The 23,432-nt window shown below is 37.0% G+C and overlaps 1 protein-coding gene across 13 annotated transcripts in view; it reads right to left on the bottom strand.

Moving 5' to 3' along the window:
- Positions 1-1,304: 1,304 nt before the first annotated feature.
- The window catches only part of EML5 (EMAP like 5), a 162,131-nt gene continuing 140,003 nt past the window's right edge, over positions 1,305-23,432 (bottom strand). For 3 of the 13 annotated variants that reach the window (XM_082383653.1, XM_082383648.1, XM_082383656.1), the window contains 11 exons: positions 23,358-23,378; positions 14,698-14,871; positions 13,670-13,878; positions 9,877-10,034; positions 8,352-8,466; positions 6,054-6,242; positions 5,709-5,881; positions 3,883-4,045; positions 3,474-3,577; positions 2,575-2,728; positions 1,869-2,115 (listed from right to left, as the gene is read on the bottom strand). In XM_082383653.1, coding sequence (XP_082239779.1) covers positions 1,894-2,115; positions 2,575-2,728; positions 3,474-3,577; positions 3,883-4,045; positions 5,709-5,881; positions 6,054-6,242; positions 8,352-8,466; positions 9,877-10,034; positions 13,670-13,878; positions 14,698-14,871; positions 23,358-23,378 — 1,682 coding nt within the window. In that variant the 3' untranslated portion in view covers positions 1,869-1,893. Of the gene's footprint in view, positions 1,727-1,868; positions 2,116-2,574; positions 2,729-3,473; positions 3,578-3,882; positions 4,046-5,708; positions 5,882-6,049; positions 6,243-8,337; positions 8,467-9,876; positions 10,035-13,669; positions 13,879-14,697; positions 14,872-21,168; positions 23,379-23,432 lie in introns of those variants that run through there. The other 10 variants (XM_082383652.1, XM_082383655.1, XM_082383654.1 and 7 more) reach the window with 9 other exon arrangements.

Raw genomic sequence — 23,432 nt, 5'->3', positions numbered from 1 at the left:
CAGAAGGAAAATTTGAAACTGCAACAGCCTCAAAAATATGGGGAGAGGAGGAGAGTGTGGTTCATGGGATTTTTTTGCTCTAATTTATTGGCTGCTCCTTTATAATACACATGAATAGAAACTTAATATTAGTGTTTTCTCAAATTGGGCTTAGTTTAGTAGAATCCCTTGATAAGAAAAATGAAAAAATGATCTTAATGTTTCAAGCTTCTTAACAAACACCCCAATCAGTCCTTCAGACACAGCTATTCAGAGCTTTAAAACTGACTGGGTTCAATCAATCACTGCTTAGGCTTTCCATGATAAAACTCAGCCATTTCTGTTTTTAATATTTACAAGGTGTTGCACATAGAAAACAGATTTCCAGAAACCTGAAGAAGGGGTCTATTATGCTACGAAGATAATTAACACATTAAAGTAAAAATTATAGGACCAAAAGAGCATCTTAAACTTCTTCATACTTAGAAAAATATATTTTTAAATAGCAGTCTGCATAACTTCCAGTCTTCAGGAAACTACAGATAAGCTAAACAGCAAGTTCCTGAATGGCAAGTACTGATCTTTGGCAGCATTTAAAGTGAATAGGAGTAAAGATCTAAGTTCAGCCCCAATCCACCAAAAAGGAATTTTTATAGACAAGTTTACAAGTGGACCTATCTTCATTCCTTTTGGAAGTCAGCCGATGGGGTGACATACATCTAACTAAACAAGTTTTTCCAATAGAAAAAAAAGGCTATAAAAATTTTATTTCAAGAGTTACTAAATTGTATAACTTCGTAAATGTGAACTTAACGCTTTAGTTTACATGTTAAACAATGTTTCTATTAGAGTACATCTTTAAATATTCAGTATTCTCTGCCAGTTAAATACTATTGCTATATAAAACCTTAAACTGTACACCATTGGAAATGATTGTTCATCATACTACTTTTTCATTAATGAGGCCATGATCATATTTTACTCTTTCAATTATAGAGATGAATTCTGAACATAAGATTGACAGCTCAAAAATGAAAATGTAGCGATCATACACTACTAACTTTGGATTTGTTCCTGAATTTAAAATTTCCAGGAGAAAAATGTCCTTTATAAACAGGACTTTATTAATGCTTAAGAAGCATCATATTCTCCAGTAAAGCCTGTGTGTGTTTTCTTAGGGAAAATTATGTTTGCCTTTTAAAACCTGTGATCCTTTAGGGTGATGGTGTATTTCCTTATGTGAACACAAGGATAAAATATTTTATTAAACAACTGAAACTTGAAAATAAAATATAAATTCTAAAAAGAAAAAGGTTTGCTAAAAAGAGGAAGAAAATTATCCAAGTTGGGTTTTTAAGGTTTTGGTTCGTTTTTTTGAGGAGCACTGTCTCCCAAACCTCCCCAGGAAGTCTGCCAAATCTGCATCCTCCCTAAAATGGGGGGTGGCTTTTACCAGCAAATACTTATTCAGTCCCTCCTTGAAATGTGATTACCTGGCAGTGTATGGATTATGGACAGTTATCTAGTGCACTTAACAAATATTTTGAACTTATCAATCTTTCTGCTATTTTGACAAACGTGGATAAATCCCGGTCACAGTCTTAAGTTAGCACCACACGACCACGCAGGGTTCGGTTCTGGCTTCCCTCGTGCGCAGCGCTGGTCTCTCGAGGCTGTTACTTTATGGAGTCGTCTCAGCATCCATGTCTTTCAGTGAGGCACGTGTACACACTTCCAGACAAATAAACTGCAATCAGAGAAAGGACTGCAGTGAGCGCATTATATTTCTAGATTTTCAGAACAGTTTATAATGTTTTTAATTAAGCTTTCAAATCATACATATGTAAAAACTTTACTCTTGCAACTCCTTTTATTCTGTATTTACACAGTATGCGACTCCAAGGAGCCATCTGGTTATGCTACCTTATGATGATGACTAGCTGAGTCCATAAACTGAACCTGTCGAAGAAATAGTAATAACCTCTCAACTAGTAAAAGATAGTCCTGCTCTTCTTGGGCTGAGAAAGTTACCAACCTGCAGTCATCACCTCCAGCACTAATAACATGTCGATCACCACTGGTAAATCGAATATTTGTCACATGGGGTGAATGACCCAAGAACCTTTTGTGCTTCGCCTAAAAAACAAGAACAGAGCTCAGGGTGTGTGATGAAAACAGAAGTCAAAGGTTCCTAATCGGGAACCATTATCTCCATCACGAGGGCTGTGGAGAGAGAAAGCAGTTTGGAGCACAGCTAATGATGAAATGCTTTTTCAGAATTAGTAATGGATCTTCATTGAAAAGCATTTGAAATTTGGTAACAGATTGATGAAAGGTTTGATAAAAGACTAATCACAGGACAGTTTGCGAAGATGGCGTGGCTTGGGGGCAAGGGGAGACAATTTCTAATAGCTTTTATTTCAGAGTAATGGATTTAGGAAGTTTGGAGAAAATTTTAGAATCACAAATTTAAAAGTGTTTTCAAATCATGAGACAATATAACATTTTAGCTATTATGTGGGAAAGAGTACTAATGATCAGAAGTCTAAATCAGGAGTAAAGTTACATAAAATACTAAACCCAATGTCAACTTACAAATTTTTCAGGACACGGGAAGTCAAATAACTTAACCATGCCAAAGTCATCTCCTGTTACAAGGCTGATTCCTGAATGAGAGACGCAGGCACAGGTGACATCGGCTTTCTCAGCATGTCTGGACCAGATTCCCATAACTTCATCTCCTAGAATGCTAGAGAGAAGGAATAAAAAAATCCACCATAGCACAGATAGGTTTACCATACTGAAAAAGTTTCTTGGTGATTAACCTCTGAGTACCTAGTTACGTTATTTAAACACAGGAGTAAGTTATGACAAGGTGTTACCTGGAAGCCTGAGCCTGCCGGGACGGCACTCCCTCACTCCCAGTACACCTTTTCTCAATGAACTTCTATAATTTTAAGGGTTTATAGATTAATCCTTTAAAAAGTCAGTTAATACTTTATGATAACTGATAGAACTATTTTAAAAGTGTTGATGGCATTTTTCATTTTCATTGATGGTTATGCACGGTTATCTGTTCTACAGCCAGCAAATCTGAACCCATTTTATAAGGTTTCATTTCTAACAGCTGCTATCAATAGCATTCCTTTAGATAGGGAAATAATACAGTTGCCTAACAGTACCCAATACATGTTTTCATTGTCTGTTATTAAACCTACTTATGTTAAGGAAGTATCAGGGCATTTTTAAAGTCACAACTTTGATTTCCTTTAATTAAAAGAACTGATAAAGCATAGAAATATATTTGATCAAAAGGGGTCCCAGCATGAGTAAGTATATCATTCTCTTCTTAGGAAGAATTCAAGATGGTAACAAAAACTTAAAACTCAATTACTGCTCCTTAGTGGGAATGGCTCTAACTGTTCAGAAATAGGATTTTCCAGTTCTAGCTGACCTTCAGTCAGCTCTTCCCTTCTGACACATGAAATATTTACCTAGTCCATGTAGCCCAAGTAATTCTGTCAATGGCAGCCTGATCCATGAGATGTTTTCCTGAAGGCACTTCATAGACATGCCGTTTATAGCAACCAGTGGAGACCTTTCATAATATTAAAATGGAACAATTCCATCATGTGAGAGGCAAAATCCAGAAGTAGTTTATAGTAAACTGGCATAGTGTTACTTGATTTACATTTCTAACATTATTAAGACTAAAACATGACCACAAAAATCTGTGAGCAAAAAAAATGAAGAAAAGGACTGGTAAGAATAGTAAAGAATTTATGCAGAAACAGTGAATAGTAGTGAATAAAAGGCAAGAGTTGAGAAGCTCTGGAACGGAGGAGTTTTAAAAGCATTCACTAACAAAATGAAAAAACTATTCGCGTAGTCTTGGTACTGTACCTGGAGATGTCTGCTATCTGCAGAGAAGTCCATTTGAATGACAAAGCTTGGGATGTCTTTGCAGTAGCTGATTCTGTTAAGGGTGGGACCCAATGTTAGGTCATAAAAATCCACTGAATTCTCACTGGAACCCACTGCCAGAAACCGGGAATCTGGACTAAATCTGAACATGTAACAAAAGATTACATGTAAAAGATGCATTAGACCACATGAAATAGTATAAACATTTAAGACCACTGACTTTTCAGCTCTCAAAAATAAGTATTTGAGATAAATAATGTGTGATATGGCCTCAAACAGATTTACCTGATAGGCACAACAGATTGTGTATACTGATATTTGCCTGTGTTACATAAAACAAAAGGTTTATATTTTACTTCAACATTAAGTGGTTCCTGAATTTTCATCTCCTAATTTCTTTAAAAATAGCTCAGTTTTTAAAAAGCCACTATTTACATATATTCCTAAATTACATAATTCAGTAGGATAGGAGCCTTTCATCTGGAAAGATCATGTCTTAATAGCAAGGGACACAGACCAGCTTAACGCATGCCACGTTATTAGATGAAGTGATACTACTTGAAGCTTGAAGAAGTTATTTTAAAATAATAAAAGTACTATTTGCCTATCGATGATGCAAAGCAGGATGGGACAGTTCAGTTTTTTGAAAATGCTCCATAAGTCTTGCTGATGTACCTTTGGGAAACTGGAGAGCTGAGGGAAGCCATAATTACTGTTTTATATACTGAAGATCTGAGGAAGGTTTCATTTGTAAAAACGGTTTTACTGGTGAAAACAGTGCAAGCTTTTGACAGACCTGGATTTAATAATCTATCTTGATCACATAGAAGTGCTCAGTAAATGGTAACCACTGTTAATATAAGCTTAAGCACTGAAAAAGGCTCAAGAAAAGTTTTAATTAATTCATAATCTGGGGCATAGATGTTCAATGACTATGGATTAAATGAATGAACTATATATTCAGTGGAGATGAAGAGAAGTAAAAGACGTTTGGGGTTATAAGTTTAATTTTTCAGGCTTTCTAAGAGATGTTTGGGGTTATAACTTTAATTTTCCAGGTTTTTTTTTTTTTTTGGCTGCGTTGGGTCTTCGTTGCTGCACGCGGGCTTTCTCTAGTTGCGGCGAGCGGGGGCTACTCTTCGTTGTGGTGCGCGGGCTTCTCATTGTGGTGGCTTCTCTTGTTGCGGAGCACACGCTCTAGGCACACGGGCTCGGTAGTTGTGGCTCATGGGCTCTAGAGCGCAGGCTCAGTAGTTGTGGCGCATGGGCTTAGTTGCTCCGCGGCATGTGGGATCTTCCCAGACCAGGGCTCGAACCCGTGTCCCCTGCATTGGCAGGTGGATTCTTAACCACTGCACCACCAGGGAAGCCCTTCCAGGATTTTTTTTTTTTTGCCATGCCGTGCGGCTTGCAGTATCCTAATTCCCTGACCAGGGATTGAACCCGGGCCACAGCAGTGAAAGCGCCAAGTCCTAACCACTGGACTGCCAGGGAACTCCCTAATTTTCCAGACTTTTAAGGGAAGATGGAAGATAATTCTTGGCAGGATGAACTTACTGGACATGTCCAATGTGATACTTATTCATCAAACATTCCCTGAATACTTGCTATTATAAGGCACTGTGGCTGGTGCCCAGTGGACTCATAATTTAGTAAGGAGAAGTAGATAAGTATACAAACAGCCATATTTCAGAATACAATTTATGATGTGTTGAAATGCTACAGGCACTAAGGACCTTTTTTCCAAATGCAAGCTGGGTCATTTAAAGAGTACCCTTGACATACCATTCCATTTGTTGACTAACCTGATATCATGGATTGCACATCGTCTATCTCTCTTCTTTCCCCATATCTTTAGAGAGCTCACAAGTAAAATAATAAATTCTCCATTTTTCATTCCAATAGCCACCATGTCCCCTTCAGGGCTATAACACACAGTACGAGCAGCATGTCCCAAATTCACTTTGTTCAACATCTTCTGCATAAGAACCAAAAGAGTCATAGAGAACTACATTAAGCAGAGTACTTACAAAGTAAACCAGTTTCTCCCCCAAATTCTCAACACAATGCTGAGATAGTTCTTTAAGTGCTAGCAATTTAGGACTTTGCTTTTTAGAAATTGTAACATCTTTTAAAAAAATTATACCTACTTTATCAGCAATGTCCCAGAGTCTCACTGTCCCATCTTCTGCAGCAGAAAGGAAAAAATCCCTGGAAGGATGTGTCGCCAGTCCCCATATAGGTCCATCCACATGACCGTTAACTAAAATATTACATGCTGCATTTTTCTCTCCAACTTCAATTATTTCAGCATTCCTTGTCCCTACTAGTATCTTGCCCTGAAACACAAGTGGGGCCAATATATTTTAATGGGATACCACAGTTGCTCTTCTTAATAATATGAGAACGACCTACTGGCCTATGTGATACTGTGACTTAAGAGTAAGAAATATACAGATCTTCCTCAACTTATGATGGGGTTGCATCTGATAAGTCCATCATAAGTTGAAAATGTCATAAGTAAAAAGTGCATTTGACACACCTAACCTATCAAACATGACCGCCTGGCCTACCTTAAACATGCTCAGGACACCTACTTGAGCCTCCAGTTGGGCAAAATCATCTAACACAAAGCCTATTTTATAATAAAGTGTTGGATACCTCATGTCGTTTATTGAATACTATCCTGAAGGTGAAAAACACAGCGGTCGTCTCGGTACAGACAGCATGGCTGTAAGAGAACTGATTGTCGGCCCTTGCGGCTGACCGGGAGCTGTGGCTTGCTGCGCTGCCCAGCATCGCGAGAGAGGATTGTACCGCACATCACTAGCCAGGGCAAGATCAAAATTCAAAATTCGAAATATGGTTTCTACTGAATTTGTATCATTTTTGCACCATCTTAAAATCGAAAAACTTTAACTTGGGGATGGCCTATATATTTGGTCTGTCCCCGCTTACTGGCATGAAGCTCCTAAAACCCTTGGAATTTCCTAAGTGATGAACAAAAGAGGGGTATCTTTTGTTATGGACCTCACCAAAGGATGGGGGCTGGTTGCCAGGAGACCCTACTATGTGATTAGGGGTTAGGGGCTGGCAGTTTCACTCTCTCCTCGCCCCACCTCGGGGATGGGAGAGGGGCTAGAAGTTGAATCAATTACCAATAGTGAAAGATTTAATCAATTATGACTATATAAGAAGCCTCCATAAAAACCCAAAAGGTCAGGGTTTGGAGAGCTTTCAGGTTGGTGCACACGTGGAGATGCAGGCTGAGTGGTCATGGAAGCTCCTCTCCCCTTCCCATATACCTTGCCCTGTGCAGTTCTACATCTGGCAGTTCATGAGTTATATCCTTTTACAATAAACTGGTGATCCAGTAAGTAACGTGTTTCTCTGAGCTCTGTAAGCCACTCTAGCAAAATAACTGAACCTGAGGAGGGGTCTACAACCCTCTCTAACTTATAGGCAGTGGGTCAGAGGACAGGTAACTGACTGGTGTCTGAAGTCCAACGAGGAGTTGCTGGGAACTCCAAATTACAGCTGGTCAGAAGCCTAGGTAAGAACATGGCATCCGACGTGGTGGTGAGGGGAGCAGTCTTGTAGGATTGAACCTTCAACCTGTGGAATCCAATGCCTTCTCTGGTAGATACTGTCAGAACTTAGTTGAATTTTTGGACACGCTGCTGGTGTTGGAGAATTGTTTGGTGGTGTGTGGGAAGCACCCTCAAACTCAACATACACACATTGGATTTGGGTCCAAAACCAAAATAACATACTTTCAGAGAATTTTTTGCTTTGACTAATTTAGTAGCAAGCCAGCCATTAGCTCATGCAAAGCTTTCTATGACCAGAGGCGCATCTGCAAGAGCACTGAGCCAGGCTGCATGTGCGAGCCCACGCTAAGGATAATACACCTCGCTTCTCCAGTCATCAAAGTTTTGACTTTGACTATGATATATTAGTCTGAAGATCTCCAAAGAGGTGTAAGTGCATTGGGATACAGGAAGAAAGTATCGGATTTTAGTTAAAAATAACTATAAATAAAAGTAAGCTTAACTAATATTTAATACACAGACAGGATAATACATGTATGTAATTTATAAATACACTTATTGTGAGTGCATGCATGGTCAAATTTTTTAGAGCAATGTGTATTTTTTAAACAAATGGAGACAGCTGCTTTAATCAAAACGAGTCAACTGGCAAATAAATTCAACTGTCTACCAGAGTTGAATTAGCAGATGCAAGAAAATAAGGAGGTTTAGATACAGTGCTTAGGAGAACAGCTTCCTGTCTTTCTGCAAAGAAAGCAGCAGAGAAGAGGCAGAGGAAAACTGGCAAGCAAGTCCATCTTTAAGTTATTATTCATCAAGTTGCGAAAGGTGAGAGAATCACAGGAATAACTGTTTTCTACTGTCTGCTGCACTGTAATGCCTCAAGAAACATCTTACTCTGCCTCTGCACACAGAACGGACACAATCTGTGACTTGTCCTGTCTCAAGCCTGAAGGCGCGGCATCGCCTCAGTTCCTGATCCCACAGTTTGACTGCTCCTCCTTCTTTTGACCTAAGAAAATAACAACCCAAACCAAAAGAAGCATTTATTATTGGCTATTACAAATAATGTTTATTATAAACAAATACTAAATTATAAGCAGAACAGAAAAAGAAGCTCCAATCTTTATATTCTTATAAACTTTCTATGGTAATTTTAAGATACAGTGTCTCAAACATTCAGTTTAAGCAAATTTTATTTTATGAACACTTATTTTTCTGACATTAGCATAAGTTTATTTAGCACCGCCCCCTGCCCATACATCATATATCCTCTCTCATAATACTTCTTGACTGAGGAAACGTGCAAAGTGAATTTTTTTTTTTTTTTGGCTGTGCCATGTGGCTTGTGGGATCTTAGTTCTCCGACCAGGGGTTGAACCTGGGCCACAAAAGTGAAAGTGCCAAGTCCTAACCACTGGACTGCCAGGGAAGTCCCCAAAATGATTCTTAATGTTAAGAGGATAATGGAAATGCAAGGCTAGATAATAGGATTACAGATGCTGTGCTACAGAATATATTTTCAGGGCCAAAAGAGCAGCACATTTCTTTCCAACCATTATTATTAAATATGCTACTGAACAGTTTAGTAGGTTACTAGTGAGTAGGAGTGTGCAAGACTAGATGAGGTGTGGAAACACGAGTGTCAGAGTAATATGCAAAAGATAAATATAGCCCATTTATGGTTTTTTCTCTTATACAGTCTTCCTTTATGTGAAAGGCAAAAGCTGCTGCATATCTGTGGGTTCTTTCAATGCTGTATAGGAATGTACTTACTTCCTGGTCACATATACATTCCATTTTAACATGCATATGAATATGTTAGTAGGAAATCAATGATAAGTATCTGGTTTCCACTGGGAGATTTGAAAACCACTCAGAAAAAGGCCTCTCTGCACACATTTTGAGGTCTTAATTTTATCTAACAAGTTTGCCTCAAGCAAAAGCAAACAAGGCAAAGTTTATTTCTAGTATCCTCTCATCCTTTTCTAATGCAGCAGTATGAATTTTATCCCTTAGTATCCAGTTTGAACCAAAAAGAAAGCAGGCAGTCGAGATGCATCCTGAGTCCAATGGCAAAGATTCCCCCATAGATCACCACCTACTACTCAGCCAATATTTATACAGGCAGAGAGACATTAAGAAAATCAATTCCTAACCTGCAGGATAGCTACCTATCCATACCTCAGAAAAATGATCACCCCGTTGGAGTTTAGACTTATCTACAATGTGAAAAACACTGGGAGGGATTTAAGACCAGAAATAAAAATCAACAAGAAGGTGCATAAAAGGCAGTAAAGGAGACGCATATGAGGAGGAAGGTCAGAGGATAATCCATGTGGCCTAGACATAACTAACTGCAAACCAGAGGCATCACAACGCATGAATATTCAGTAAGGCTGTGAAAAGAAAGAGGACTCACGGCCTCTCCTTGCCACCAGTGACAATAAGTCCGTCTCGAAGGGTGGTGTACATGGCAAACACAGGCCCGTTGTGAGCTCTGGCCACGATTCTACACAATATGTGGTCTTTCCACACACAGACATCTCCACTGATGGTACCTGTAAACGTCAAGTTATTCTGAAAAGGAGTGGGGAAGGGGGAGATAAACTCATGAAAAGTTCAAATAGAGTTCAAACAGCAATTCTCTATGTAAGTGTGAGCCTATGTCGCCTTTTTTTTTTTTTTTGGTAGTGAAACAAGTAAAGTGTTTATTAGGAGGAAAAAGGGTACGTGTGGAGAGACACATGGGTGGACTCAGAGAGAGAGTCGCGCTATGTCACCTTTTTGATACAGAGAGCATGGATGGCGGGAAAACAGTAGAGTCAAGAGTCTGAAAACCTGAACTCAAGGCTTAGCTTTGTTAGGGCCGTTTCCTTTTCCAGATCTTTTGCTTATTAGCTGGAATAACTTTGGTCAAGACTTTTAACCTCTATGAGTATCAACTTTTTCAGTGTAAAATGAGGGATTTCTAAGTCCCTAAGGTCTCTAAGGTCCCTTCCAATTCAAAAATGCTGTAATTCTAGTTTATATCATCTCTTTGGATTGCTTCCCTCTAGCTGCCCAAGAAATAACTTAAAGGTCATTAGTAACTGAGATTAAAAATAAGAATAGGAATAGGAAATGAAAATAACTTTTATTAGGTTTGATAAAGTATTTTGTCATGGAAAGTAAAACTATTATCTGTAGCAAAGTTGTAGTTTTTCAGAAATTGTGTATGAAAATTAATATTTGCCATGATTTCTTAAAATCAAAATAGCAAAAGTTAATGCATTTCTGCAATGAATCCAAAATAAGATAAATCTGTTAAGGTACCAAAAATTTAAGAATGATTTAGGTGACTTTGAGAATTGCAATCCTCATATATAGTTCATTTATGCAAAAACTGGAGAAATCAAATCCTGCATTATGTGCTATTTTTGTCTCATTTTAGCTTCACTTTTAGAGCAACTTGTATAAGATCCTTCACCAAAAACAATATGGAAAGAACCAATAAGAAAATAAGATTTTGGATTGTATCAAAAACAAACAGATTTTCTTGAATCTTTCTGAGAATACTAGTTTGTACACTTAATTTCCCTACAATTTAATATTACTTCAAATTCCTCAGCATTTATGCTTAATCTCTATATCTCATATTTGGAAAACAGTGATTATATTGGATTGGCCAAAAAGTGCCTTCAGTTTTTAAGTAAAAATAAAAGACACATTTTTCATTTTCACCAAGAACTTTACTGAACAACATATTCACCTTTTTGTTCCACCACCTTCTGCCATTTTTCAGGCAACTTCATAATTCCATCTTCCCAAAACTTTTTATCTTTTTGAGCAAAGAACTGTTCCAGGTGCCTTTTACAGTCTTCCAGGGAATTGAAATTTTTCCATTAAGAGAATTTTGCAAATACCTAAATAAATGGAAATCTGAAGGTGCAATGTCTGGTGAATACGGCAGATGAATCATAACTTCCCAGCCAAGCTGTAACAGTTTTTGCCTCGTCATCAAAGAAACATGCAGTCTTGTGTTATCCTGATGGAAGACTATGTGTTTTCTATTGACTAAGTCTGGATGCATTTCGTTGAGTGCTGCTTTCAGTTGATCTAACTGGGAGCAGTACTTGTTGGAATTAATCGTTTGGTTTTCCTGAAGGAGCTCATAATAGAGGACTCCCTTCCAATCCCACCATATACACAACATTACCTTGCCTTCTTTGGATGAAGACGGGCCTTTGGTGTAGTTGGTGGTGGTTCATTTCGTCTGTCCCACGATCTCTTCCATTCCACATTATTGTACAATATCCACTTTTCATAGCCCATCACAATTTATTTTAAAAAATGGAACATTGTCATTATGTTTAAGTAGAGAATCGCATGCAGAAGTACGGTCAAGGTTTTTTTTTGCTTAACTTATGTGGAACCCAAACATCAAAGCGATTCAAGCTGGTGCAAATGATTTTCAACACTTGATTTGGATATTTTGAGTATGTCGGCTATCTTCCTCGTGGTATAACGTTGATTGTTCTCAATTAATGTCTTGATTTGATCGCTATCAACTTCAACTGGTCTACCCGACCATGGAGCACTGTCCAGTGAGAAATCTCCAGCACAAAACTTCACAAACCACTTTTGACATGTTCAATCAGTCACAGCACCTTCTCCATACACTGCACAAATCTGTTTTTTGCATTTCAGTTGCGTTTTTATCTTTCTTGAAATAATAAAGCATAATAGGCCGAAAATGTTGCTTTTTTTCTTCCATCTTCAATATTAAAATGGCTACACAAAAATTCACCAATTTTGATAAGTCTTTTTTTAAATGCACGCTGATATGACAGCTGTCACATACAATCTAACAAAATTGTTTCTAATGAAGTTAAAGACAGCTAAGTGCTACTAGAGCCATCTTACAGGAAAAACTGAACGAACCTTTTGGCCAACTCAATACTTGTCATATAGGAGCATCTTTAATTCATGCCTTATCTGCGATTGGAATGTAAAAACTAACATTTTACTTCGCCTGCTCCTTTCATAGCCCCTAGCATAGAGGATGCTCAAAAAGGCTTAAACTGAACATCAACCCATTTTGTTATATGACAAAACATTCGCACTGATTGCACTGTTGCTTCAAACATAAGTCAATTATGACTAATATTCTTTTTTTTAATGAAAATATTGAGAAGGCTTTTATTTAGGCAAAAGAACAATGAACGTGCAATAGTATCACTCTTTTACTTATAATTTCTAAAGGCTCCTCACATATGACTAACAGTCTAATCTTCAAGTTTATTTTCTATTGGGAATGGGCAATTGACTAAATAAGGAATTTTATACACAAAGAAAGTTAATGTACATGGGCATATTAAATGTCAAACACTTGAATGCATAAGTTTTTCTTCTGGAAAGGAATTACTGGTCTTGTATTAAGAATCTCCACAATATTTAACTGAAGTTCGACATAGCACAACCAGCACTTTCAATGGTCTCAAAAATATAAGTGTTCTTTAAGAATCTAGAATTATAATTTTCTTCCTTCAAGTATTACATACCCACATAAACACTTTAGTAAGAAAACCGACTTAGTTTTTTGATGCACCAAAGGATTTAAAAAGCCTGGCCAGGGCAAGGTATTAAAGGAAAGAGATGTGTCTTGTAAATCACAAGCCCAGGTGGAATGGGGGAGGGGAGGGGAGGAAATGGCTCTTGAACACTCTTCCTAGTAAACTAGACCAGGAACTGTGCTCGACTTCTTCCCTTTAATGAGAGACACTGGCCAAGAGCACTTCCAACTACATAATAAGCAGTGAGTTAAGAAGATAGGAAGCAAAGGAAATCCTAAACCAAGTACCACCTTAAATACTAGAAAAATCACATTTCATGACTTATCTTTCTCCCATTCTGACAAATTATTAGAACCTAGGAGATTTAGGGTGACAGTTATAAAATTAATGAAGGCTTTTGAGAATGGCAGTGGCCCAAGGACTCAGATGTTTTATAATCCTTCTCCCTCGTTAACTTTCTTTCCCAGTCCCTGATTTCTGAAAGTATCAGAATTTGAAAGATGAAATATATGCATGACCAGGACATATGTAAGGATTAGTGGACTAGAGTGCCATATAAACAACATTCATGTGGTTCATCTATCTAAGGCAAGAAAATTCAAACTAGTCCAATTTGGGTAATTCACAGTTATACTACCACACGCATTTTAAGAAACATACTGCACCAAATGCAACAGCAAGCATGGTCTGCATCCGGGCATCTTGCAGTGTGCTCAGTAGCCCTTTTTTGCTAAGAAGAGCTCTTCCTGCCAATGTCCAGAACTTAACATGTTTTACTCCCACAGAGACAAACTGGGAATCTGAATCTGGTCGGAATTCTGCCACAAAAATACGTTGGTTGTGACCAGCTCTGCTGGCAATTTTGGCACCTGATAAAAAAGATACAACAAAATTTTCTAGGTTAGTATAAGAACTAAGCTAATTTTTACAGGATCAAACAGTTATTGAAAATATATAGTTCAAAAAATAAATGCTTATAAAAAGAGAGAGCAGGGAATTCCCTGGCGGTCCAGTGGTTAGACTCAGCGCTTTCACTGCTGAGGGCCCTCTGATCGGGGAACTAAGATTCCACAAGCTGCGCCGGCACGGCCCCCAAAAAAGAGAGAGGGCATGTCCCTTGCACTGCTACCTAGCAATCACATGACATACAATTACTAGTGTAGAGGGTCCTTTTTACATATTTTTGCAAGTGATGTGTGATTTATGGAAAGCTTCATTATAATTTAAGGGGCATTTTAGAAACCATATCTTATTTTTTTCTGTGTAGTTCTATGAATTTCACTTTTTATAATGGCTATGTAACCGAAAAGTTTTGTCCGAAATGTGTTAAAGTAATATTACCCTATTGCTGTTCCATTATCACTTAACAATATAATTCATCGCATTCTTGAGTAAGATCCTCTATAACCAACCAAATAATAATTAGCAAGACACTTACATGCATAGTTTCTTACTGAAAGGAAAGAACAGTGAATCATTTATAATATTAATAACTTTCATTAGTTTATACTTTGTTTACAATTTCACTGGGTTTTGAAAGTGGAACATACCTACAACTGTGTATGGGTATTGAGTAGGGCTCAATAGTGAATAATGGTTTCAATCACCAAGTTAACACAAATATGAAACAGAAAATTCCTATCACCCCATTTTTATTTTTTAAAATTACAAAGAAAAAAAAATCCTACCTTCCTGCCATCTCCAAATGGTAACTGTATGTTCTGGGTCTAGCCCCACAGATAGCAAGAGTTTACCAGTAGCACTGAAACTGACTGAACACACTCCCTTTGAATGGTAGCATCTTAGTATCGATAAAGTCCGCTTGTTCACTGCATCCCAGATGTGGATGGAAGGAGCTGTAGCTAAACAAAGATAAAATCCAAAAGTTGTAACACACCTATTACAAATGTTTCCATTTCTAAGGCTGATGCATACTCATCTCTGAAACACAGGAAAAATATGTACCAAAGAAAGACAGTGTACTTAATAAAAAGTAGCTCAAAACTAAGACTGAATTAAAAAGAAAGAAAGAAAAGGGAAGAGAAAGGAAAGGAAGGGAGAAAAATACAGACTACTTCCTCAGGCTATAGTCCAAATTGCACTTTTGAGAAAATAGCATTTAGACAAGCAAATTAGGCAATCACAACTTTAAAGAACTTTTCAAAAAATAATGCATGTTTTAGATACACGTTAAATCTTTATATAATTATGTGCAGAAATATACAAACATTATACACTTATGAAATACCAGGATATATTTACTACCTATGTTATATGAAGGAGAGATAGAAAGTAAATACAAACTGAGAAAGGCAATAGGTAGGAAACCACCTGAATAGATCACAAAGCAAATCTTCAACTGGATAGGCATATATCTGGTAAAAAACTAATAAGTTCATATCACTTTATAAGACAGTAGTTTTTTTTTTTTTTAAACAGGATTTCATGGAAGAAATTAAACTGCTATCTTTTAAAAAAATTATATTTGTTGTTTTTTTTCTTTTTTAGATTTTTAAATTTATCTTGTCCAGCCTGTTTCTACTGCTTAAAAAGTTTTCCCAGTTCTCTGTATTTCCTACGTTAAAAAACCATAGCTTTGGACTGTCCTTTTTTCATGAATTGCACCCTATAAAAAGGAATAGGTAAGTCAATTCAGCAGCTAATTCAGTCTCAGAACATAAGTACTTTTAGTAAAATAATCAAAATATGGAAGTGCATTTGCTTCAAATTATAAATCTGGTACAAATATTGCAAAAATAGAGAAATATTACGAAAAGATGAGCCAGCCCCCTTAAAATCATTCGATGCAGAAAGAAATTGTGGTCTCTAAAGAAAATATTCTGATGAATTTAGACTATATTATGTACCATCTACAATTTATAGTATACCATGATAAATTAAATCTGACAGTTCTTCAAACAAAGTTGTTACGATATATTAACTCAGGGAATTAAATTTAAGTATCATTAAGTAAAAATCATTCAAAGATTTATGCAACTGTAAAAAAAATCAAAACTACATGGAAATAGACATAAAAATTTACCATATAATAGAGTATTTATGTGTGAAAAATTGACCACAATAATTAAAGCACTGGACTAAAATTAGAATGTTCCTCATTCAATAAATGTCAAAGGATATGAGGGACGGGTAAACTTAATTCAGTAAGGAAGGCCAGATGGTTTAAATGTAAAATATGTATATATATACATATGTGCTGGAGATCATTCTATAATATTTTGTCAGTGCTAAATATTATATAGGTCTTCTGTAATACAGAAACATTTTTATATATTTACAAAAAGAACCTCTGGGCAACCCATATACTATATTTGTCTAAATGTGATGATGTAGATAATGAATTTTCAAGAAATATCACTTATTTAATATTCTCCAAATTTAATATTCCACAAATTACAAAGAATTACATTTATCTAAAATTTAAATAGCAAGTAATTTTAAGTAAACTGAATTAGTGAGCTTTTCAAACTTCTATAAAAAATCAAATGAGATGGTAAGAAGCTTATACCAAGAATTTACATCTTAAAACATATAGGTATGACAATGTTATGGGATTGTTACACATTTAGAGTGTCCAAAACTTACATCAGTAACAATATTTAAGATTTAAATTACTGGACCTTCTCAAGGCCTAACTTACTAAAGAAAGACTGAATTATGTTCATTAAGTATATTTTATTTTCTCCTGTAATTTGAAAGTGGTCATTGCTAGAGTAACACAGATACTACTCTTATTTCTCGCCTTCCTGTAGGCTACCAGACAGGACTGCCCATCATGGGCAAGGCATGTTACCAGGGACATCTCATTCTTTCTGATCCCTGTTTCTAGGCAGTTATGTTTCCCTATGAACTCAGGCTCAGAGAAGTTAAGTGACTTGGCCTAGGTCACACAACTCAGAGCTGGCAGAGCCAGCAGAGGTGTGCTATTGTCAGCACCCAGGTTCTATTCTCACTCTTTCCACACCAACCTGTCTCCAGAAAATCAATCCCACGAACTTTTCATAACCATTCTTGACTCTTAGTCTCCAGTATAGAGATGCCATAAGGGTCCCTTAAAATTACAAATGGATCTCATAATAATCAAAGTTTTAAAGGATATTCTTTTTTCATCCCTTAGTTTGCCTTCGATGCGGCATAGAAAACACTATATTTTAAAAACAAAGTTTTAATATGGACCATTAAGTGTGCCAACTGTATTTTGCCCTTTGGTTCCTATAGTGGACAACTCTTTTCTGTACACCCAGCATCCATTCCTCCTTCCTTCTTAATAAAGCTCCAGTTTTATTCAGGAATCCATGCCTTCCTCATGCAATGCAAGTGATTCAGGGGAAAGACACTGCGTGCTCAGCTAACTGTCTGAGCCCGTTGTGATAACACCCCCTCATACCCCACAACCCTCACCCTCCCATTCCCCCGCCCCTGACATTAGTGATTCAGTTCAGTAATCCAGATTCAAGCCAAGAGCACACAGTATCCCCAGATCGGGGTCTTCTTAGTACAGGGCTTTGCTCACATCTTAAAATGACTCAATCAGGCTAAAAGGAAGCACTCATTTTAGGTCATAGTTTCGAAAGAAGTTTTTATCCTCTTTCCCACTTGATGAAAAAGCAAGGAAGCATGTAACTCCAACTGCTACTGGCAGCCCTTTTATAACACAAATACCACAGCCTTATGGGTGAAGCCAATGCTGAGAGGATGGCAGAGCAGAAGAGATAGGAAGCAGCACACCGTGGAGCTCCTGAATCAGCAAATGCAGGAGACCGCCCTCCCACTCCACTCTTGTGTGATAGTAAATTTCCTTATTTTCTGTCATTAGAGGGCTCATGGAAGATCACTAAAGTCACTTAATGGACAACTGCCTATCAGGACAAATAGTAACCTAGACCAGAGAGAGGTCTCCTTGAGTTGCTTTAAGGATCAAAAATGTCAAATTCTTACCTCCTGACACAGTCTTGAGTGGGCTGAAAAAACTTTGTCAGAGACAAAAGATATTCCCTTAGTGTCTACTCAAAACACATCTACTGTATTCAAATGGTAATTATACCATATCTTTTCTAATATATATATTTTCTCTCCCACATTCCAAAGTGATGATTCCAAAACTCTTCCCCCACCTACTTCACCATCTCCTCACTCTCAGCTGATGAAATAAAAGCCATCAGAGAGGAGGTTCCTTATTTTCCCACCTCCAAATCTACCAGTTTTCTTGCATTTGAACCTACACTCCCTTCATTCCTTATGACTGTAGGCAATTTCTCCCTGCCCATCTATTTCTTCCAAAGTATTCCCCCATCTCATTTAGCCAGCTGCTCAAGCAAAAAATTAATTTAGTCCTGACTCCTTACTTTCTCTCATGCCCCCTCATCCAATTTATCAAAAAAAACCTGGATTTACCTCTAAAATACAGTCCATATTTATCTAGTTCTCTTCATTTTCACTCCTAACACCCTAGTTTAAAATGTCTTTTGCTCGGACTACTATGATAGCCTCCTAGTTTTCTTGAGGCTCTTTCCCCTTTATATTCCTAATAGTGCAGAGAGTGATTTCCTCAAAGGATAAACTAGATCACAGGGCTTCCCTGGTGGCGCAGTGGTTGAGAATCCGCCTGCCAGTGCAGGGTACACGGGTTCCAGCCCTGGTCCCGGAAGATCCCACGTGCCATGGAGCAACTAAGCCCGTGCGCCACAACTACTGAGCCTGTGCTCTAGAGCCCACGAGCCACAACTACTGAGCCCACACACCACAACTACTGAAGCCCGCGTGCCTAGAGCCCATGCTCCGCAATGAGAAGCCACCGCAATGAGAAGCCCGCGTACCGCAACGAAGACTAGCCCCCGCTCGCCACAAGTAGAGAAAAGCCCGCGCGCAGCAATGAAGACCCAACGCAGCCAAAAATAAATAAATAAATAAAATAAAATAAATAAAAATTAGATCCCATAACTCCCTTGCTTAAAACTCTCCAATGATGGACTCTGTGCTTAGCACGAATCCAAACTCCTCTCCGTGATTGGCAAAGCCCTACGTGACCGACTCCTGCCCCTCTCTAGGTTCAACTTAGAGGCCTTACTGCAGTCACACGGACCTTCCTGTTTCTCGATTCAGCTTTAGGGCCTCCCCAGGAGGGAGTTAACAGAAGCAGGACTGAGGTGACTATCACTAGAATGGCCTGCTTGCTAGTGTGTAAGAACTTGACTTTTGAAATGTTCCCTATGTTGATAAGGTTATTTTGTCCACGGGGGGCACTGAATACCTGCTTTCTTCTGGGACTATGGTATTTTAGTAGTTGTGGCTTTGTGTCTATGTGACCAGCCCCCAGTAAAAACCTTGGTCTCCGAGTCTTCAGTGGGTTTCCCTGGGCAGAAACACTGCACCTGCATTGATATATCTGGCTGCTGGTAGAAGAAGCAGGTTCTGTGTGACCCCTGGAGGAGTGTTTTGGAAGAGACATAGAAAGCCTGTGCCTCGATCCTCTAGGCTCCACCTGATGTGTCTTTTTCCCTTGCTGATCATTGTAATAAGCTACAGCACCATAACTATCTCTGGGTCCTGTGATTCCTTCTAGTGAATCACTGAATGTGTGGGTGGTCGTAGGATTCCCAACCAGGCCTCAGCCTAGAGCCCCCAGATCACCCTTCAGGTATCGTTGTTTTGTATCATTCTTGGCCTAGCTAAATGTTACCACCTCTGAAAAAACACTCTGTTTTGTTGCCATCGCCCTATTTGTTGTTTTTATCACATTTATCACCATCTTAGATCATGTTATTTAAAAACAAAGTACTTATTTATTGCCTGTCTCCCTCTAAAGCAGAAGTCAGCAACTTTCACTGTAAAGGGTCAGATAAGAGACAAAATGCAAGGTATTATGCAGGTACTTGTGTAATAAAAGAAAACAAATTTTCACAAAATTTTTATTGATGAAATTCATTGAGTGAAAATTTTTATAATATAGATCTATTAATGAGAATGAAATTTTTTGGGGGGGATAATTCACTTAAGTGGGGTTCAAAATCAGAGTTTGTTTTTTTAAAAAAATTACAAATGTCCATCTGATAATGATCTATAATAATTTTCAACTGTGAAAATGTCTCACACAGATAGGTACTGTCAAATATGAATATCATCCAAAAGCATAGGATTTTAATTGAGCATATTAATCACTTGGAAGGCATTCAGAAAATTCTATTAGAGTCTTATCTTGATATTTGCCTTTTAGCATTTATTACATTGCAGAATAATAACTTTAAATTGAAGGTTAGGTGGAAGTTCCTCAATTGTACAGTTAAACAGATTTTTTAAATATGGAAATTTTCTCTATGCTTGTATCAAGATCTAAAAAATGCTGCTGGAACTGTAACTTGAGCCCAGAAAATACATTTGCTGCAAATTTGTGTGGGAATGGGAATCTCACTTCTTGTCTTAATTTTTGACAGTATGAGAAGTATATAGAGAAGTTTGGCGTTACTTGTGATTCAAAGATTAGTTGTCATCAAATGACTTTCCTGCAGTATAAGTTTCACATATAAGCACTGTAATTGAAATTTCAGGTTGTAATTGTAATTTCCCTGTAATTTCAGGTTGAATCGTTAAGAAACATTATCAAGTATGCAGCAAAAACTAATTTCCAAAGCCACTGAGTTTTCCATAACAGAGACTGAGGGCAGTTCTCACTCAGAAAAATTTCAGTCCTGGCTCTGAGCTACAGAAATTGCCAAAAAAAAAAAAAAAAAAAATCCAAAATGTTACCACTGCTAAACCACTGAACTGCTGTGGGGATAGGGCAAGTCAGGACTTTCACCTTCTATTTCTAACATAAATTAACGGAACTGATGATGGTTAAGTCTATGAGAGCTAACAAAATTAACTGTTGACTCTCAATAACAAAATATTGAAGTTCAATTACACATGATAGATTGAAATATTTTCCACAAACCACCTGCTGACAAATAATACAATGAATAGCCATAAATGCCTTAAATGATTATAAGCCTTTTAAATTTAATCACCTATCCCCTTTTCTGCTCTAGCTCCACAGATATTTTTACCACCATCAGCTGTAATACATCTTAGCAGATTCCACTTCAGGTTGTACTGAATTCATGTTTTCTTAACTTATTTGAAAATATTATCTTTTGTAGTTGTTCCATGGGCACCATTCATAGAGGCAAACTTCAGTCACTTAAAAGTCTGCACTGATTCCTCAAATAAACAACTGGCAACATTTGTCAACCCATCAAGAGCCAAGGGAAACCATTAAAAATCATCTGCCTTTTTTTGGTCTTGTTTTTAGTGACTACTGATGTTGTTCCCAATGTCCTCAGTTCTTTTAGCAATGATTTTTTGCCAAAAAGCTAATAGTCTTAAGTTTATTTTCTCTGGACACTTGTTCGTTGCAATCAAACGTGATTTAATTAACTCACAGTAATAAACAGCTTTTCTTGATTAGCTAACAAATGAGTCATTCAGAACCTTACTTAGGATGTAGCCACATTTTATTTTATTTATTTTTTGAAGAAATTCTGTTGTGATGAGATATTGTTTTAAAGTTTCTAATTTTTCTGATTTTTGCTTTCCTGTGAACTGGGAATACTGTGATAAAGTTTAGTGTGAAAATGTTGACATATATTGTATTCTTTCAGCACAGTTATAGTAACATTGCATAATAAACACAATGTTTTACCAACTAATTTCATAACAACATAATCCACACTTCACTGTGCCTTTTGAGTTTGACATTCAAAGTCTATTTTCCTTTCCCCTCCCTTGTTTTGACATGATAGATATACACTGGTTAAAAAACAAAAAAATGGCAGCAATGTGGATAGACCTAGAGAATAGCATATTTAGTGAAGTAAGTCAGATAGAGAAAGACAAATACGGTATGACATGACCTATATGTAGAATCTAAAAAACAATACAAACGAATGTATATGTAAAACAGAAACAGACTCACAGACATAGAAAACAAACCAGTGGTTACCTAAGGAGAGAGGAAAGAGGGGAGGGGCAAATTAGGGGTACGATATTAAGAGATACAAACTGCTTTGTATAAAATATGTAAGGATATATTGTATAGCACAGGGTAATTATAGCCATTATCTTGTAATAACTTTTAGTGGAGTATAAGCTGTAAAAAAATGAATCACAATGCTGTACACCTGAAACTAATATAATGTTGTACATCAACTATACTTCAACAACAAAAAAATGTTGTGGAATAGCAATACACGCAGCACTCAAAACCTGTCAAGTTTTAAAACAGAATCACTGCAATTTGTAGTGTGCTAAGCAGCAGTGGAAAGCAATGAGAGTGTTATAAACAGTCTCTGTTGCAACTATTCAACTCTGCCATTAAAGCACAAAAGCTGCCATAGACAATATGTAACTGAATGAGCATGGCTGTGTCCAATAAAACTTTATCTATGGATACTGAAATCTGAATTTCATATACTTGATTTCATGTTTTGTGAAATTTTATTCTTCCCGTGTTATTTTCCAACGACTTAAATTAATAAAAACTATACTCAATCATGGGCTGTACAAAAACAGGTGCTGGACTAGATTTGGCCCAAGGGCTGTAGTTTGCTAACCCCTGCTCTTGAGTATAGACCAAGAGAGCAAGGACCTTGCCTGCTGTGTTGAATAAATTTGTAGTTAAATAGTCAAATCACAAAATCATGCTTTACCCTGGAAGAGGGGAGGGAAATGGATACAAATCACATAAATTGGTAGAAATCAAATAAATGTTTTCTTATCAAACTGCTAATTCTTACTATATTAGGTAAACTGAAATACAGTTGAAAAGCCTAGTTATTATAATATCTAAAAACAACAGACATGCATTGCTCATCTAACAGCTTTTTAACTTCACAAAGCCACGGTCAAAATCAATAATAAAAAGTTATTTTCAAATCTTTAAATGCTCTGTTGATCTAGTATGTGCAATAATTAAGATGGTTACATAAAAATAATAAATTTAAAAAAAATTTTATTTCTAGGCAATAAAATTTATTGATTCACATTTAAGATCGAGTTTTAGCCCCACCTTTATTCTTACCAGCTATGTGATATTGGTGAGTTAATATCTACTATGAAGAATTCTTGTGATGACTTACAACAATGTTGGGCACACTAAGAAGGTCAAAATATATTAGCTTTTTTTAAAAAAAACTTATTATTGCAGACAGGGCTCAGCATCATGACATTAAAATGCTGTGTTCTTAATTTTAAAAAAATCCAAAATAGGTTCAAGTATCTTATTACTCTATAAAAATTTGGGCTATCATTACTTAACAATATGACTGAAATAGAAAATGATTAATTTCCTTACCTGACATGTCTGCTGAATCACCTATAATGGAAAAATAGCAGAATAATAATTATCCATAAATACTATAAGCAAAAT

This window comes from Balaenoptera borealis (assembly GCF_965194805.1).
Source record: "Balaenoptera borealis genome assembly, chromosome: 3".
In the NCBI taxonomy this organism is placed as follows: domain Eukaryota; kingdom Metazoa; phylum Chordata; class Mammalia; order Artiodactyla; family Balaenopteridae; genus Balaenoptera; species Balaenoptera borealis.
This window is presented reverse-complemented; position numbering and strand designations above follow the sequence as displayed.